Genomic DNA, 18,557 nt, shown 5'->3' with positions numbered 1-18,557 from the left:
TTTCACATGAGAATCTGGAGTCTTGGAGCTCCCAAAGAGTGCAGTGTGCAGCCAGGGTGCAGAAAGCTGTACTCGGGGCAGCCTCGGGGATGCGGTCCCAGCCGGCTGTGCCTTGAGTGCCTCACTTGACCTTCCTGAACTTCGATTCTGCAGCTGCAGGGGCAGGATAATAGCTCCCCCTTCGTAGGGGGTTTTAGGGTCGGTGTCACAATGTGAGTTAACAGCAGGCGCTCCATAGGTCACTCTGGTCTAGCACACGCTTCGGTTGGGAGAACGCCGCCATCGCGCAGGCGCCGGGGTGGAGGCACAGCCAGGGTCCAGGGTGTTTGTGAACGTCTGTGTTCGCTGCACTGTGTGACTCAGTTTCCCTTCCTGCGTGCTTAGTGGTTGCGTGTCGTTTCTGAGTGCACTGGAAGCCATGCCTCTGTGGTTTCTAAAAGTATCGCTGCTGAGTAACACACCCCCATTTCATGGCTGCCTTCACGGCTGCACTGAAAACCCCTCGCCTCCCGCAAGCTGCCCTCACAGCTCCGGGGTTCCCTTGGTGATTTGGGGGTTCTGGGAACTGCTTTTTCATAGGAGCGCGAGGAGCTGTTTTTCCGGGCCCTGTGTCTCTGCCACACGGTCCAGGTGAAAGATGATGACAACCCGGATGGCCCCAGGAAGTCGCCGGACGGGGGAAAGTCCTGCGTGTACATCTCATCCTCACCCGACGAGGTGGCGCTGGTCGAAGGTGTCCAGAGGTGGGTCGCCAGCCGAGGGCCTGCCTGGGTTTCCTGATGTGACTCAGCCCTGCCGCAGCCCAACTCAGTGACTTGCACCTGGAGGCGTCCTCAGCCCCGCCCCGTGCCCGCCACACGCACCGGGCTCTGCTGCCTTTGCACCCAGGTTCTCTGGGTCCCCATCCCTGTATGAGCCCCTCCCACATGATAAGCAGTATCTGGTCCCCGGCATGTGAGTCTTCATCGCTGTCTTTTCATGGGTAGCTTTTCCTCCTGAGGTCTGCAGTAAGTTAGAGGTCATTCCGGATAACCACAGGCTTCGAAATACGGAAACAGTCCTTCCTTCAACGCAAATCTCCCCTGCATCTCAGAAAACTGAAGCCCGGATGGCCAGCGGCCTTCCCAGAGCCAGCCTGGTGGGAGCGGAGTGGGGCAGGTGCGGGGCCTCTCACCACCCACCCTTTAAGCAAACACTTGGAAAAATACTTTAAATGTTCCAGATACGTGGTCTGATTTCAAGTCAGGAAAGCCCTTTTCAAATCTACCTGGCCCACGGCTTCTGTAACACTAAATCTCCCCTCCCCAAAAGTGACGAAGGGACACTTTATCACTGCCTTCAGGGACCAAGCGTGGTGAGCGTAACACGTTTGCGCTTCTCATCCGTCACAGCCACAGGCCCGTGTTTCTCGCTGCTGAGCTCACGAATGTGTTTCCTCATGCGATGTGAATGGCAGCACAGACACGTCAGCAGTCGCTGGGGCGCTGCGTTCCGTGTGTGAACCCACGCAGGCGTAGGGGAGGCTTCTTGGAAAACGAGAGCCCGGGAATGCCGCCGCATTCATCCCAGGTGTCAGAAGTCAGGGCAGCTGCCCCCGCACCCCCACTTCCCCCAGGTGTCAGAACTCAGGGCAGCTGCCCGCGCCCTCCCACACCTTTGAGATTCCTCCCTGCCCAGAAGCTTTTCCTCCAGCTGCTGCTGCCACCTGAGCTGGCCAGAGGCCGCCACTCCCGTTCCCCAGGTGCCACTTACTACGGCCGCAGCTGCGCTGGGAAGCACGTCTGCTCCCCGGTCTCTGCTGACTGCCACATCCCGAAGCCATGCTCTTTGTCTCCGCTGTCCCAGCGGCTCCCACAAGGCCCTGAAGGCGCTGACCCTCGAGCAGGCAGGAGACGCACAGATGCACAGTACACCCACGTGCTGGCTGAAGGCCTGCACTGGGCCTCGGTTCCCTGTCAGTGACTCAAGGGGCTTGGTCTGGGGGTCGCAGCCTCTCGGGGACCTCCTCCCTCCGGCCTTGTGTTTCCTGCTCAACCACAACAACAAAGCCCACGAATCAATGAGCAAGGATTGTAGCCACCACTCTCTTCCAGAGAACAGTTAATACCAACAAGAACGTGCCTTGCCGTGGTGTGCTGGGGAGGGCTGGGTCAGGGAGAAATGCTGTTACTCCTAGAAGATTTTTCAAGTGGTGAATAAGTTCATTATGATCATATCCCAACTTTATTTTTTATTATTATTATTATTTTTTTGAGACGGAGTTTCGCTCGTTACCCAGGCTGGAGTGCAATGACACGATCTCGGCTCACCGCAACCTCCGCCTCCTGGGTTCAGGCAATTCTCCTGCCTCAGCCTCCTGAGTAGCTGGGATTACAGGCACGCGCCACCGTGCCCGGCTAATTTTTTGTATTGGTAGAGACGGGGTTTCACCATGTTGACCAGGATGCTCTCAATCTCTTGACCTCGTGATCCACCCGCCTCGGCCTCCCAAAGTGCTGGGATTACAGGCTTGAGCCACCGCGCCTGGCCCCATATCCCAACTTTTTTTTTAAATTATTTTTATTTTATTTGAGACGGAGTTTCGCTCTTGTTACCCAGGCTGGAGTACAATGGCGCGATCTTGGCTCATCGCAACCTCCGCCTCCTGGGTTCAGACAATTCTCCTGCCTCAGCCTCCTGAGGAGCTGGGATTACAGGCACGCGCCACCATGCCCAGCTAATTTTTTTTTTTGTATTTTTTTTTAGTAGAGACGGGGTTTCACCACGTTGACCAGGATGCTCTCGATCTTTTGACCTCGTGATCCACCCGCCTCGGCCTCCCAAAGTGCTGGGATTACAGGCGTGAGCCACCGCGCCCGGCCCCATATCCCAACTTTATAATGCAGTTTATAATCTGTTTAACAAAGTATTTCTTTTTTGAAAAGAACTCTTTACCAAAATGTAAAGCAGATACTCTGTGAAAGGGGAACATCAGACTCTCAGATTCACCCTGAGCCTTGCCCTCTCGTTGCAGGCTCGGCTTTACATACCTGAGGCTAAAGGACAATTACATGGAGATTCTGAACAGGGACAACGGCGTGGAAAGGTGTGTGCACCCGCCCTCGGGTGTGAAGGGGCTCGGGAGTGAAGAAGCGTCGTTACATGGTTCGGCGTTTCGGGGAAAAGACAGATTCTCTATGTTCTCCCACAGTTCGCTGCCTCTCCTTCCCAGTGACAGCGCAGAATGTTCTGGAGAAGGGCTGGGGTGCGGCCGCAGGGCCGCTTCCCCTGGACGGTTGTCCCTGGAGATGTAAACTGGAGCTGAGTGAAGGGAAGTTCACTGGCAACTGCGTTTTGGTTAAACCTGGTCAGGTTTTACACAGGACGTTTCAGGCGTCTGGTGTGTTCTGACCTGTCCCGGCCCCTCTGCCTCCACGAGGGAAGGGAGTGGCAGCTGCCCCGGGATGGCCCTGAGTCCTGTGGGGAGGAACCCTGGCTCGCGTGCTGCGAGCACGGCCTCCTGTTGAACAGTTGGCACAATTATGCTTTTCAGTGGCCCGTTTGATGTTGGCTCGTTTTACTTTTCATGTCTTTAAAACTCTTCCCATTTTTAGGGACTGTCTCTGTCTCAGATTGCTTATACCTGAGACAAGTGACCCATCTTGAGATCTGACTCAGGAGAGTGGGCGGTGGTGCCTCTGTTATCAGTAAGCACGAATGTGCAGTCACGGTTCCAGCAAAGACGCAGGATCTGGGGGTGCCAGCCTCAGAATGCCTGGGTTTTAAAATTCCATTCTTAGGGAAAGTTAACTCCCGGTGGAAGGGAAAGGACAAACCCCTTGATTCTGCGGCGGCTCCTGGGCCCTCCGCTGGCACTGGCTGCGCCCTCCTCACAGTGCCCTAGGCTTCCTGGGGGCCGGGGTGACCTGGGGGCCACGACTCACTGCTGTTGAGGCTCCGGATTTGCAGCCGTGGAAGCAGTGAGGTCGTGGCCGAGACGAGAGCCCCCGTCAGGGCTCTGCCAAGGGACCCCTGGCTCCGAACTACGCTGGCACCGCGGCTTCCCGATGAGTCTGAGGGGCCCTGAGGAGGCGGACGGGCAGCTGAGGGGAAGCAGCGGGGGCTGCTGGGCACTTCTGATACCCCAGATGCTGCACACATTTTAGAGTCTTCCGATCACAGGACATCACCACCCAGAGCATCAGCGTCCTTTGCTTTTTCCGTGGTTTTTATCTCTTAGGGCAACCCTGGCTCATTGGCAGAGATCCAAGCTCTGACACGATTTTGAGTCTCTGTTCAGCAGCATTTGGGGATGGAGTTGGTGCACAGGAAACGCAGCCTGTGTGGCAGAATCTGCGCCCGTGGCCTGGATTGGGTGGGGACGTGGTGAGGAGCCAGTGCTACGGGTGCCACGGGGCCCAGACTTGTCCCACCGGGGGCACCTGCTGCGTCCTTCAAATCCAGGCCTCTCCAGGGTGTCTGTGTGAGGCCACTCCTCACCCAGCGGCCCTCAGTGTGTCCCCTGAGGAAGGGCCAGGCCTGCCCCCGTCATTCTCCCGAGGAAGAATTGCATGAGGGCCCACGAGGACCGTGTGACCTTCTGCATTTCTCTTTCAGGTTTGAATTGCTGGAAATTTTGAGTTTTGACTCAGTAAGAAGGAGAATGAGTGTCATTGTGAAATCTGCTGAAGGTAAAATTCCTTTTTCTCTTGATTTATTAAATTATATATGGCGATGGTATTTTTTTCTGATGACTAAATTCAACAGGAGCTTTAAGGATTTAGAGTTTAAGAATGATTTATTTATTTTTTAAAATTATAGATAAACCCTAATTTTTTATTTTTAAAAAGTGAAACATTTTGAAATGCTGAGGAGGGAGCCGTGGGCTCGGCACCCAGCCCCTTTCCCTGGCTGGGGCCACTTGACTGTTGAAAATGGCTGAACTCCATTTATAAGTGTTCCCCTGCCCGTCACCCACCGCCTTTCTCCCTGCTGAGTTAAATGACATAAATATGTTTTTAAATAACCATTTTCAAGGAAAAGGTAATGTGGGTTTGCAAATATATCCATAATAATGTTCAAAATTGCAAAGTGAGCTTTGTTGATTGGCAGTTGTGGTGACCATGTGTCTGTGAGAGCCACACACTCACGTGGCTTGTGCTCTGGAGCGCTGGGATGAGCAGTGGCGGGCGCGGTCAGAGCCCTGTGGCCGCTATGATGTTCTGACTGACCCGCACAGTGGGCACTCTCCTGGTCCCCCCAGTGATCTGTGGCTGTCCCTGTCCCAGACAGTTCCCGCTCCAGGCCGGGTGGACGCATCTGTGGTTCCCTGACCTCCCTGCTCTGAGCTCTCCCAGGCACTGCACGTCCCCATGTACAGATGGACAACCTCGTCTCCTCCCACCCTCACCAGGTCACACACGACACCTGACACAGGCCACAAGTTGCTGAACCCCGCAGCCCCTCAGCGTCCTGCCCACTGTGCCGAGGCTCAAAGGTGCAGGCCCCCTGAGGGCACGCCCACAGCCCCTACCGTGGCCTCGTTCCCCCTGCCTGCCGTGGGCTTCCCCATAGGAAGGGCCTTTCACCCATCCGTCCTTCCCACGGAAAACTCAGGAAGCCTCTCCTGGCCTCAGCCGCACAGCTGCATGCAGGTTGTCACGCTGTGGCAGGGCTGTTCATCCGTCTGTGGCCGCTGGCAGCCTGCACGCATCCCGAACGCAGAACCCACGCTCTTCGCGGCACCATGCTCATGTCACGCCACCCTCTGCCGAGTGCTCCTGAATCCTGCGCCATTCAGGACACTCCACGCAGCCTGGGAGTGGGGCTTTATCAAGAGCTGTGGGAGTTCACTCCACGGTTTCCTGAAACCAGACAACCCCAGGCTGTGATCAGCTCTTCAGAAAGATGCCTGGCAACAACTACATAGCCACTCCCCGGAACCAGACAGACGCCAGGCTGGAGAGCCTTGTGCCAGTGTTTCCCCGAGACGTGCTGAGTTTCATTGTAACACAGAGTAGACGGAGCAGGGCCTTCATCGGTGCCAGGGGCGCCTTTCTGATCGGGACCACGGCACCTCACTTTCTCTCTGAAACCCGGAAGGAGCTGCGGGGGAACGCGGTGTGACTCTCGGTGGCACCCTGTGAGTCATGGCGGCTCCGGGGCGGGTGGGCAGCAGCCTCAGGAGGGTGCTGTGACTGCCCTGGGGCGCTGCTGCCGCCTCCCGCTGGGTCCCTAGCCACAGTCCGGCCATTGAATGCAGACGAGCCAGGCTCCGCAGTGAGACGTTGCTGACTGTCGTGGAACAAGGAACAATCTGTGTAAATGTTGCCAGGACTCCCGGGAAGAGCTTCCGACGGCCAGACCATGGGATCAGCAGGATGGGGTCTGAGAACACGTTCAGATGTGCGAGACCGCTGTGTGCAGGAGGCCCTTCCCCCAGCTGGGTGGAGGCGCGGTCCTGAGAGTCTCGGCCACTTGGAGTTATCTGGGATCAGTGCATCCTGGGTGGGAAGTTCCTGGTCCGTCTCGTCACTTAGTCCTCCCTATAGAAGTTGAATCTAGCTGTTGAGCCATGGCTGGAACGTGCTGCCCACGACGTGCAGGGCTGACCACAGTGCCCAGGAAGGCGAGTGTCAGCCACCCTGGAGCTGCCCCTGCCACACACTCACAAAGGGTCTTTGCTGCGTCCCGAATGCCCGGGACCTCAGGGCTCATACCGTGGGCTGCGCCGCGGAACTCTTGTAAATAACTCCCGTTACCATCAAAAGCCTGAAGAGCTGCCGGATTACACGAAGAATCAAGGTCGGAGGCATTTGCGCCATGAGAATCTCCCCATCCACACAGGGCGCCTGTGGACCTCCTGGGGCCTCTCCGAGGAACCGCGAGCTTGCACGGGAGACTGTCCTGCTGTTGAAGCCAGGCGCTGTCTCAGCTACGGTTAAGAGATGTTTGAGTAGTTAATTAACAAGTCGTTCTCTAAGTAGTGATCATCCCAGGAGAGGCGCACTAATTGCACTGGAGTTCTGCCTTCTGGGCGGGGAGACTCTGTGGCCACCTCACAGCTCACGGCTCACGGCTCACGGCTCACGGCTCACGGCTCACAGCTCACACCTTGCGTTTCCTCCTGGGCTCAGGCAGCCCTGCGGGGCGTGCGGCCACTGGAGCCCTATAGCACCGTCGTGGGGCCCGGCAGCCCCAGTAGGGGCCCCCTATGACTTCAGCGGGGCCCCCTTTCGGATGTCTGTATCTCAATCCTATGCTTTCCTGGGATTCTCCACCATGGAATTTTCAGAAAGGACTTGGGAAGTCACAGGCCGCTCGGCGGCATCAGGCTTCCCGTTCGAAGGGAGACATGAGGTCTTCCTTTTCGGGGCATCCTGCAGTGGCCACTGCACCCAGGGTAAGATGTACACGGTGTATGGAAGGCCGACTTGGAAAGAAGAAACAGAGGGCACACAGCACTATTCATCTATACAGAAGAAAAGCAAGAAGGGACGAAACAGAAGGAGAGTCCCAACCGTGTGCCTCCTGGAGCCCCTCCTGGAGCTGCTTCCTCGACGCCCTGTCTTCCAGCCGTTTCGGGCACATTTGCTGTCATGCCTGGCTTTCAGTGTCCTTGAGCTCCTGTGTGAGACACAGCGAGAGACCTCCCGCCAGGAGCTCAAACTGGTTCTGTAGCCCTTTCTCTTCTCCAAACGTCACTAAGCCCTTCTTGGTCCTGGAGGGGACAGGCCACCAACCACGGCTGCACCTGGGACACAGCCACCTGCCTTGGGGACCGGACCCTGTGTGTTCGGTCACGGCACCAGCGTGAGCACAGCTCTTAGGAACGACGTGCTTAGATGTGAAACTGGAAGAGCAGGTGCCAACATGGCCTTCTGATGCTCTGTCCTCTGGGTATGTTTGTTCCAAGGGTGTTCCTGACCAAGTCGTCAGGCTGCGGGTGTCCTGTGTCTTGTAGCGGAATTCACAAGCTGAGACAGTGGGAAAGTTAAGCCATTCACACGCTGTTAGCGTGAGTCGTGAGCCATGAAACATGAATTTTCTAGTCAAAAATGTGTGGTTCAAGAATGCATCATTATGTCGTCTGGACCGCGGTTCTCGCTTTAAACTGCATCTGATGACAAGCCAGCGCTGGCTGGAAGCTGCGGGAGTCGGGAAAGGGTTCTGACGTCGGCTGGGTGCTGTCATTCTGTGCTGAGCAACTGACTCTGTGGTCACACCTGTGTGGTTCTGCAGGGGTCCAACTCCCAGCGTCAGCCTGCTCCCTCTCCTGTCCCCACCATCCCCCACTTGCTCATTCTCTGTCCCCTCCAGCCTCAGCCTCCCCACTCTCCCATGCCCTTCAGCCTCAGCCTCCCTCCTCTCCCATGCCCTCCAGCCTCAGCCTCCCCACTCTCCCATGCCCTCCAGCCTCAGCCTCCCTCCTCTCCCATGCCCTCCAGCCTCAGCTTCCCCACTCTCCCATGGCCTCCAGCCTCAGCCTCCCCACTCTCCCATGCCCTCTAGCCTCAGCCTCCCTCCTCTCCCATGCCCTCCAGCCTCAGCCTCCCCACTCTCCCATGCCCTCCAGCCTCAGCCTCCCTCCTCTCCCATGCCCTCCAGCCTCAGCCTCCCTCCTCTCCCATGCCCTCCAGCCTCAGCTTCCCCACTCTCCCATGCTCTCCAGCCTCAGCCTCCCTCCTCTCCCATGCCCTCCAGCCTCAGCCTCCCCACTCTCCCATGCCCTCCAGCCTCAGCCTCCCTCCTCTCCCATGCCCTCCAGCCTCAGCCTCCCTCCTCTCCCATGCCCTCCAGCCTCAGCTTCCCCACTCTCCCATGCCCTCCAGCCTCAGCCTCCCCACTCTCCCATGGCCTCCAGCCTCAGCCTCCCCACTCTCCCATGCCCTCCAGCCTCAGCCTCCCTCCTCTCCCATGCCCTCCAGCCTCAGCTTCCCCACTCTCCCATGCCCTCCAGCCTCAGCTTCCCCACTCTCCCATGCCCTCCAGCCTCAGCCTCCCTCCTCTCCCATGCCCTCCAGCCTCAGCCTCCCTCCTCTCCCATGCCCTCCAGCCTCAGCTTCCCCACTCTCCCATGCCCTCCAGCCTCAGCCTCCCCACTCTCCCATGGCCTCCAGCCTCAGCCTCCCCACTCTCCCATGCCTTCCAGCCTCAGCCTCCCTCCTCTCCCATGCCCTCCAGCCTCAGCTTCCCCACTCTCCCATGCCCTCCAGCCTCAGCCTCCCTCCTCTCCCATGCCCTCCAGCCTCAGCTTCCCCACTCTCCCATGCCCTCCAGCCTCAGCCTCCCTCCTCTCCGATGCCCTCCAGCCTCAGCCTCCCTCCTCTCCCATGCCCTCCAGCCTCAGCCTCCCCACTCTCCCATGCCCTCCAGCCTCAGCCTCCCCACTCTCCCATGCCTTCCAGCCTCAGCCTCCCCACTCTCCCATGCCCTCCAGCCTCAGCTTCCCCACTCTCCCATGCCCTCCAGCCTCAGCCTCCCTCCTGTCCCATGCCCTCCAGCCTCAGCTTCCCCACTCTCCCATGCCCTCCAGCCTCAGCCTCCCTCCTCTCCGATGCCCTCCAGCCTCAGCCTCCCTCCTCTCCCATGCCCTCCAGCCTCAGCCTCCCCACTCTCCCATGCCCTCCAGCCTCAGCCTCCCCACTCTCCCATGGCCTCCAGCCTCAGCCTCCCCACTCTCCCATGCCCTCCAGCCTCAGCCTCCCTCCTCTCCCATGCCCTCCAGCCTCAGCCTCCCTCCTCTCCCATGCCCTCCAGCCTCAGCTTCCCCACTCTCCCATGCCCTCCAGCCTCAGCCTCCCCACTCTCCCATGGCCTCCAGCCTCAGCCTCCCCACTCTCCCATGCCCTCCAGCCTCAGCCTCCCTCCTCTCCCATGCCCTCCAGCCTCAGCTTCCCCACTCTCCCATGCCCTCCAGCCTCAGCTTCCCCACTCTCCCATGCCCTCCAGCCTCAGCCTCCCTCCTCTCCCATGCCCTCCAGCCTCAGCCTCCCTCCTCTCCCATGCCCTCCAGCCTCAGCTTCCCCACTCTCCCATGCCCTCCAGCCTCAGCCTCCCCACTCTCCCATGGCCTCCAGCCTCAGCCTCCCCACTCTCCCATGCCTTCCAGCCTCAGCCTCCCTCCTCTCCCATGCCCTCCAGCCTCAGCTTCCCCACTCTCCCATGCCCTCCAGCCTCAGCCTCCCTCCTCTCCCATGCCCTCCAGCCTCAGCTTCCCCACTCTCCCATGCCCTCCAGCCTCAGCCTCCCTCCTCTCCGATGCCCTCCAGCCTCAGCCTCCCTCCTCTCCCATGCCCTCCAGCCTCAGCCTCCCCACTCTCCCATGCCCTCCAGCCTCAGCCTCCCCACTCTCCCATGCCTTCCAGCCTCAGCCTCCCCACTCTCCCATGCCCTCCAGCCTCAGCTTCCCCACTCTCCCATGCCCTCCAGCCTCAGCCTCCCTCCTGTCCCATGCCCTCCAGCCTCAGCTTCCCCACTCTCCCATGCCCTCCAGCCTCAGCCTCCCTCCTCTCCGATGCCCTCCAGCCTCAGCCTCCCTCCTCTCCCATGCCCTCCAGCCTCAGCCTCCCCACTCTCCCATGCCCTCCAGCCTCAGCTTCCCCACTCTCCCATGCCCTCCAGCCTCAGCCTCCCTCCTCTCCCATGCCCTCCAGCCTCAGCTTCCCCACTCTCCCATGCCCTCCAGCCTCAGCCTCCCTCCTCTCCGATGCCCTCCAGCCTCAGCCTCCCTCCTCTCCCATGCCCTCCAGCCTCAGCCTCCCCACTCTCCCATGCCCTCCAGCCTCAGCCTCCCCACTCTCCCATGCCCTCCAGCCTCAGCTTCCCCACTCTCCCATGCCCTCCAGCCTCAGCCTCCCTCCTGTCCCATGCCCTCCAGCCTCAGCTTCCCCACTCTCCCATGCCCTCCAGCCTCAGCCTCCCTCCTCTCCGATGCCCTCCAGCCTCAGCCTCCCTCCTCTCCCATGCCCTCCAGCCTCAGCCTCCCCACTCTCCCATGCCCTCCAGCCTCAGCCTCCCTCCTCTCCCATGCCCTCCAGCCTCAGCTTCCCCACTCTCCCATGCCCTCCAGGCTCAGCCTCCCCACTCTCCCATGCCCTTCAGCCTCAGCCTCCCTCCTCTCCCATGCCCTCCAGCCTCAGCCTCCCTCCTCTCTCATGCCCTCCAGCCTCAGCTTCCCCACTCTCCCATGCCCTCCAGCCTCAGCCTCCCCACTCTCCCATGGCCTCCAGCCTCAGCCTCCCCACTCTCCCATGCCCTCCAGCCTCAGCCTCCCCACTCTCCCATGCCCTCCAGCCTCAGCCTCCCTCCTCTCCCATGCCCTCCAGCCTCAGCTTCCCCACTCTCCCATGCCCTCCAGCCTCAGCCTCCCCACTCTCCCATGGCCTCCAGCCTCAGCTTCCCCACTCTCCCATGCCCTCCAGCCTCAGCCTCCCCACTCTCCTATGCCCTCCAGCCTTTGCTTGGTGCTGGCTTGCTCTGTGTATTTGCCACACCGCATCACCAGGTGCCATCCTCTCTTGCAGGTTGGCAGGCACCTCGACCACACGAGTGTTGGTGTAGCCATGTTCACACTTCTCCCCTGTTGGTGTCTCAGGAGTTAGTGCTCCTGGGTTCTGGGAAGGAAGGCAAGGTGGGCCCCCGATCCTACTCCCGAGTCCTCGTCCTAAGCTCCTGGCCTTGGATCTGGGTCATCAGCACAAGAGCATCCCCTCCCTATGTCCCTCCCACCACCCACCCTGGGGACTACGGCCTGCCCACCCTGGGCCCCCTGGATCTGGTCCCCGATAGACTTCCCAAGGGCCGTCAGTGTCTGGGGTCTCAGGGTTCTTCCCGCCTGGAGCTGGGCATGGAGCTTCCTAATTGTGCTGCTCAGGCTGCCGAGGTGCCTCTCCCATGCTGCAGTCACCGTGATGGAGTACTGGGGCGTCTCCCTGATCCCAGGCACAAACAGCCCACCTGCCAGAGTGCCACATGGTTCCGCAGGCCAGGGGACGCTTCAGGTGCAGAGGGGGCTCTGTGTGTGTGTGTTTCTTGTGGGCTCTGCATGTGTGTCAGGGGCTCTGCGTGAGTGTGTCTGGGACTGTGTTGGGGGCTCTGTGTGCATGTGTGTGTGTGTCGGGGATTTGTGTGTGTGTTTCAGGGGCTCTGTGTGTGTGTATGTGTGTGTGTGTGTGGGTAGAGGGTTCTATGTGTGTGTCGGGGGCTCTGTGTATGTGTATGTTGGGGACTCTGTGTGTGGGGGGGTAGAGGGCTCTGTGTGTGTGTCGGGGCTCTGTGTGTGTGGGGGGTGGAGGGTTCTGTGTATGTGTCAGGGCCTGTGTGTGTGTGTGTGTGTGTGTAGAGGGCTCTGTGTGTGTGTCGGGGGTAGAGGGCTCTGTGTGTGTGTCGGGGGGTAGAGGGCTCTGTGTGTGTGTCGGGGGGTAGAGGGCTCTGTGTGTGTGTCAGGGGCTCTGTGTTGGGCTGTGTGTGTGTGTGTGTAGAGGGCTCTGTGTGTGTGTCGGGGGGTAGAGGGCTCTGTGTGTGTGTCGGGGGGTAGAGGGCTCTGTGTGTGTGTCAGGGGCTCTGTGTTGGGCTGTGTGTGTGTGTGTGTGTGTGTGTGTGTAGAGGGCTCTGTGTGTGTGTCGGGGGTAGAGGGCTCTGTGTGTGTGTCAGGGGCTCTGTGTTGGGCTGTGTGTGTGTGTGTGTGTGTGTGTGTCGGGGGCTCTGTCTGTGTGTCGGGGGCTCTGTCTGTGTGTCGGGGACTCTGTGTGTCGGGGGCTCTGCATGGAGGGGGCGGGGGCTCTGTGTGGAGGGGCAGGGGGCAGGTTGAATCGCTGCAGAACTGTCGTGCTCTTTGCTGCGTTCCTGGGCGCCTGGAAGAGAAACTCACTTTATCTGAGGCCTGAAGGTGCTGCATTCACAGCACAAGTGTGTCCGGTACGTCCACAGCGACGGCGACCTTACTGGAGACGTGGGGAAAAATGAGGCAAACAGCGTTTCCTGTGACTCTTCTAAGCGCCAGGAGTGGCCCGGCTGCCTTGTTCCACGTGAGGACACACGGCTTTCTGAAGGGGATTTGTGTTCACCTTCCAGCATTTCAGAAACAGTGACCCCCTTGGGTCACCCAACCACCATCCCGAGAGTGTTTTATCCTCCTTCGTGTCTTTCCCAGAGAAAAAGCAGAGTCCCGGAGCCAAGTTCTTTGCCTGGTTCCCGACTTTCCTGCGAGATTTCTAGGGTTGTAGGAATAAAATGCGGCTTTGGAGGTAATCTGTAGCTTTCATTTTTTCCTACTGGAACATGTTAACTAGTCCATTATTAAAAAGTTTTCCGCACTGCTATCCCTTTTTGTGTGTGTTTTATTAATAGCATAATTTTAAAAATGACCTAGTCTTCCTCATATTGGGATGAAACTGCTTGTTTTTCTCATTTTGTAGGAGACATTTATCTGTTTTGCAAAGGAGCAGATTCTTCTATATTCCCCCGAGTGATAGAAGGCAAAGTTGACCAGATCCGAGCCAGAGTGGAGCGGAACGCGGTGGTGAGAGCGGGGGGAGGTGGGAGGACCTGGCAGCGGGGGTGACAGCAGGTGGGGGGAGGACCTGGCAGTGGGGGTGACAACAGGTGGGGGGAGGACCTGGCAGCGGGGGTGACAGCAGGTGGGGGGAGGACCTGGCAGCCGGGGTGAGAGCAGGTCGGGGGAGGGAGAGGTCCTCTCAGTGGTGGTGAGATCCTGGCTGGTGAGGGCCTCAAAGTGGTGGTGAGAGCAGGTTGGGGGAGGGCCTTGCAGCAGTGCTGTGAGCAGGCTGGCACAGCAGTGGTGAGAGCGGGCTAGGGAGGGCCTGGCAGCGGTCACCTCCCCAGTAGTCAGGAAGGAATTCCACATTCCACAAATGCCCTGCCGCTAATGTCCTATCGTATCCCCTGGGGAATGTTCAGAAATCTGCTGGGCCAGAGGCAGACAGAATGGGCGCTTCTGCCAGCCTCTGCCCCAGGGGCCTCCTGTACCCAGCCAGGCACAGGCCTCTCCTCCACGGCCTTGCACAGGGTTTTATTTTGGGGTAGGGGTAGGTTGGTTGGTTGGTGTTTTGGGGAGTCAGAATTATAAGCACATTTGAGGTTATCGTATTGGAGCAAAAGGTCTTTGTCTTGACCTTGTTTAGTAAGTTGCTTCAAAACGAATCAGGCTTTCCTTTTCTGTTGTGACATCACCTGTTCGAGCTTCTTTCCCCATCTGGGTCTTAAGCCTGCATGTCAAGCTTCCTTCCACGACTTCTTGAACAGCACCGCCCAGCGGTGAGATTTAGTAGGAATTTTAGGATGGGCTTTTATATTCCTGCAGAAAACGCCATTGGGGGCCAGGTACCGTTGCTTATACCTGTAATTCCAGCACTTTGGGGGACTGAGGCCGAAGGATCACTTGAGGCCAGAAGTTTGAGACCAGCCTGGGAAACATAGCAAGACCCTGTCTGTACAAAAAATACAAAAAGAAAGGGGAGGATAATGGAAGGATGGCTTGAGCACAGAAGTTTAAAGCAGCAGTGAGCCGTGATGGCACCACGGGCACCTGAGTGAGACCCTGTCTCGAGAAAACAGAGGGAGGGAGGGCAGGAGGAAGGAGCCATTGAGATGGTGATAGGGATTTCATTTAATCAGCAGATCACTTTGGGTAGTGTCATCTTAACAACATTAAGTCTTCCAATCCATGAACATAGGATATCTTCCCGTTTATTTAGGTCTTTTTTATAATTTCTTTCAGCAAACTTTGGTATTTTTCAGACTTCAGTATTTCACCTCCTTGGCTAAATTTATTCCTAAGTATTTTACTCTTGTTGATGCTATTATAAGTGGAATTTTTAAAATTTCATATTGTTCATTGGTAGTATATAGAAATGCCCACTAGCTTTTGTGTGCTGACTTTGCTGAATTCAGTTAGCTCTGATAGTTTGGCAGTGGGGGCACATTCTTCGTGGTCTTCTAGATGTAGGATCGTGCCATCTGCAAATAGAGAAGCCTTAGAAAGGCAGCCTTTCTAATGTAGAAACTTTTTCTCTTTACAGCCCAATCCTCTGACTAGAACTTCTAATACTGTGTTGAATATAAGTGGCAAAAGCAGGCATCCCTTTCTTGGCCCTGATCCTAGGGAAAAGTTTTTTTTTTTTTCAACTTTATTGTAGTCTTACTCTTTCACCAGATGTGGTGAAAGTCCATCTCTTCGCACTGCAATGGGCCTCATGTGATTAAGCCAGTTTCTTTCTCTCTTTCTTTCTTTTTTTTTTTTTTTCGAGAAAGAAAGAGAGAAAGAAAAAGGGGGAGAGAGAATAGGATTCTTGCTCTGTTGCCCTGGCTGGAATGCAGTCTAAAAATATGTATTAAAAACCTCTTTTATGCCGATAATTGTGCTTAACAACGGAGACAGGAAGGAATAAGGGAAGAAAATAACAAACAAACAGCCAACCGATATTTCATTTAAGTCTGAAATGCTATGCAAATGCTGAAGAGTGATTTACTTCCAATTTTCCAATTATGTGGTCACTTTCAAAATAGGTGTAATGTGATATTAAGAAAAATGTATGTTCTGTGGACCTGGGGTGGAGAATTCTATAAATACTCACTAAGTTTACTTATTCCAGGTCTAAATTCAAATCATAGGTGTCCCTAGGGAAAAGTTTTCAGTCTTCCACCACTGAGGGTGATGTTAGCTGTAGGTTTTCTTCCTTTCTTTCTTTCTTTCCTTCTTTCTTTCTTTCTCTCTCTCTTTCCTTCCTTCCTTTCTTTCTCTCTCTCTTTCTTTCTTTCTTTTCTCTTTCTTTCTTTCTTCTTGATACAGAGTTTCACTCTTGTCACCCAGGCTGGAATGCAATGGCATGATCTCGGCTCACTGCAACCTCTGCCTCCTGGGTTCAAGCAATTCTCTTGCTTCAGCCTCCCAAGTAGCTGGGATTACAGTCGCATGCCACCACACCTGGCTGATATTTGTATTTTTAGTAGAGATGGGCTTTCACCATGTTGGCCAGGCTGGTCTTAAATTCCTGACTGCAGGTGATCCACACGCCTCCCAAACCTCTGGGATTACAGGCGTGAGCCATCGTGCCTGGCTAGGTTATGGTTTTCATTATGCTGAGGAGGTTTCTTCTCTCCCCAGTTTATTACATGGTTTTATTGCCAAAAGGTGCTGGATTTTTTTCAAATGCCTTTTCTGCATCAGTTGTGATGATCATGTGGGATTTCCCCCTTCGTTCTGTTAATGTCTTGTATTGCTCACCTTTGCATTCCTGGAATCAACCCCACCTGGTCGTGGTATGTGACCCTTTCTGTGTGCCATTGGATTCAGTTTGCTAGCATTTTGTTGAGGATATTTGCATTTACCTTTCTAAGGGATACTGTTCTGCGGTTTTCTTGTAGTGTATTTGTCTGGCTTTATGTGCTGTGTCCAGGGTTTTTGTAGTACTTAGCAAGAGGAATAGAGGAAAGTGTATCTTTTTTTTCTTTTTTTGAGACTGAGTCTTTCTCTGTCACCCAGGCTGGAGTGCAGTGGCATGATCTTGGCTCACTGTAGCCTCCACCTCCTGGGTTCAAACAATTCTCCTGCCTCAGCCTCTCGAGTAGCTGCAACTATAGGTGTGCACCACAATACCCAGATAATTTTTGTATATTTAGTAGAGATGGGATTTCACCATGTTAGCCAGGATGGTCTTGATCTTCTGACCTCGTGATCCACCCGCCTCAGTCTCCCAAAGTGCTGGGATTACAGGCGAGAAAAGTTTCTACTCCGTGTTACCACAAGAGAAAGCCCTTGATCTACTTTTAAAACAGGAACATATTTATTTCCGAAAGCTTCTGCTTATCATTCACAGCAACCTAAGTTCTAGGGCCAGTCTGGGTTATTATCCTTTAAAACCATGTTCTTGTCATGCAACTGCCTTAAGCCAGAAAACATACAATGAAACATACCTTGTATATTGTATTGCCTCTTAGGAAAAGTCAGAGAATTCATTTTGCAATTCGTATTTGTGTCTCCAATCTGTAACTTGATCAACAGGTGCACAAAAGGGCTAATTTCACCACTTATTTACTCAGCAAAAAGTTACTGTGTTTTGGCTGCGCACTAGGGATTCAGTGGTAAAGCCAGACACCGCACCCACAGCCAGAGAACTCAGCGCCTAACAATAGAGGCAAACCCACCAGCAGAAAGCTGCCAGGTCATGTGCTCGCAGGAGGCAAGGCTGGGGTCGTGTGCTCAGCAGGAGGCGAGGCTGGGGTCGTGTGCTCAGCAGGAGGCGAGGCTGGGGTCGTGTGCTCAGCAGGAGGCGAGGCTGGGGTCGTGTGCTCAGCAGGAGGCGAGGCTGGGGTCGTGTGCTCAGCAGGAGGCGAGGCTGGGGTCGTGTGTTCAGCAGGAGGCGAGGCTGGGGTCGTGTGCTCAGCAGGAGGCGAGGCTGGGGTCGTGTGCTCAGCAGGAGGCGAGGCTGGGGTCGTGTGCTTGCAGGAGGCGAGGCTGGGGTTGTGTGCTCAGCAGGAGGCGAGGCTGGGGTCGTGTGCTTGCAGGAGGCGAGGCTGGGGTTGTGTGCTCAGCAGGAGGCGAGGCTGGGGAGGCTGAGCAGTGTCCCTTCAGTGCTGCTTTCCTCTGGGACGGGTCCGTTGGCTTCTCACTTGTTCTTCTTGACCGGGAACCAACATCTGCAGGATGGGGAGGAAGGATTTCCAAAAGGTTCCTGGAGAACAGGACTCAGGCACACATAGACCCTGTCTTGTGTTCTCACTTCTTCAACACCCCTTTTCCCTTCTGGCTTTTGCGAGCTCAAGGGCCAGGAGAGTCACTGACCCAGTGGCCATTCTGTCCTTCACATGAATTAAGAGGTCTGAGAACTGGTGATAAATGTGAGCCTTCCCTGAGAGCTAGGAGACACTTCATCTCATATAGTGAAAAGCAGGTTTTTTTTAACTCTTAAAAACCGATATTCTCCCAGATCGTGAAATGATGATTTGGGAGAATTATGGTTCTTTTACTATTATCAGTAGGACTGGGGCTGAAGGGGCAGGGAAAATGGAAGGGAACACCCTAGGTCATCAGCTGCACCTTTGTGACGGTCGGCTCAGCAGCCTTGACTGATGGGGTGAAGAGGTTCATCTGTGAACCACCCTGTGCAGCTGCTGCAGCCTCTGCCCCGCTTCCCTGTGTCTTGCTGGTGGCGCTGCATTCTCTCTGTATGGTGACCTCCAGAATCAGGATCACAGTAAGGAACTTGTGGTTCTTAACTGGCCACCAGTGATTCTGATAAATAACCTGGCAGTTTTCCTTCATTGTGAAAGAACAGCCTATGTTACCTACTTCCCACATAAAACGTGTTTCTTTAGAAATATCACTCGATATTACCCATGAGATTATAAATGATTATCCTTAAAAGAAGGTTAAATTTAACTCTGCATTTCTCAAAACAAGGGAACAAGGTTTATCTTTTGGTGGATGGTCCTGGTTTCTGTTCATTTCTAGGCTTTCTGTCTGAAAATGTTGTGATCCATAATGCTTCTATTCCACGTGGACCTAAATAATTCACTTGTTCATAACTTAGTCCTTTCGAGAGTTGGTTGGGCTCGCT

General features: G+C 55.8%; 1 protein-coding gene across 14 annotated transcripts in view; it reads left to right on the top strand.

Annotated features, from left to right (window-relative positions):
• Positions 1–18,557, top strand: part of ATP11A (ATPase phospholipid transporting 11A) — a 180,580-nt gene that overhangs the window by 131,477 nt on the left and 30,546 nt on the right. For all 14 annotated transcript variants that reach the window (XM_064361855.1, XM_064361857.1, XM_064361854.1 and 11 more), the window contains exons 14-17: positions 580–743; positions 3,014–3,085; positions 4,597–4,670; positions 13,398–13,501. In XM_064361855.1, the coding sequence (XP_064217925.1) occupies positions 580–743; positions 3,014–3,085; positions 4,597–4,670; positions 13,398–13,501 (414 nt within the window). The remainder of the gene's footprint in view (positions 1–579; positions 744–3,013; positions 3,086–4,596; positions 4,671–13,397; positions 13,502–18,557) is intronic.

This window comes from Aotus nancymaae, unplaced genomic scaffold, assembly GCF_030222135.1.
Source record: "Aotus nancymaae isolate 86718 unplaced genomic scaffold, 86718_ANA_hifiasm-v0.15.2.pri h1tg000044l, whole genome shotgun sequence".
NCBI classification, from domain to species: Eukaryota; Metazoa; Chordata; class Mammalia; order Primates; family Aotidae; genus Aotus; species Aotus nancymaae.
Note: the sequence above shows the minus strand (reverse complement) of the source record. Positions and strands in the feature narration are given on the sequence as shown.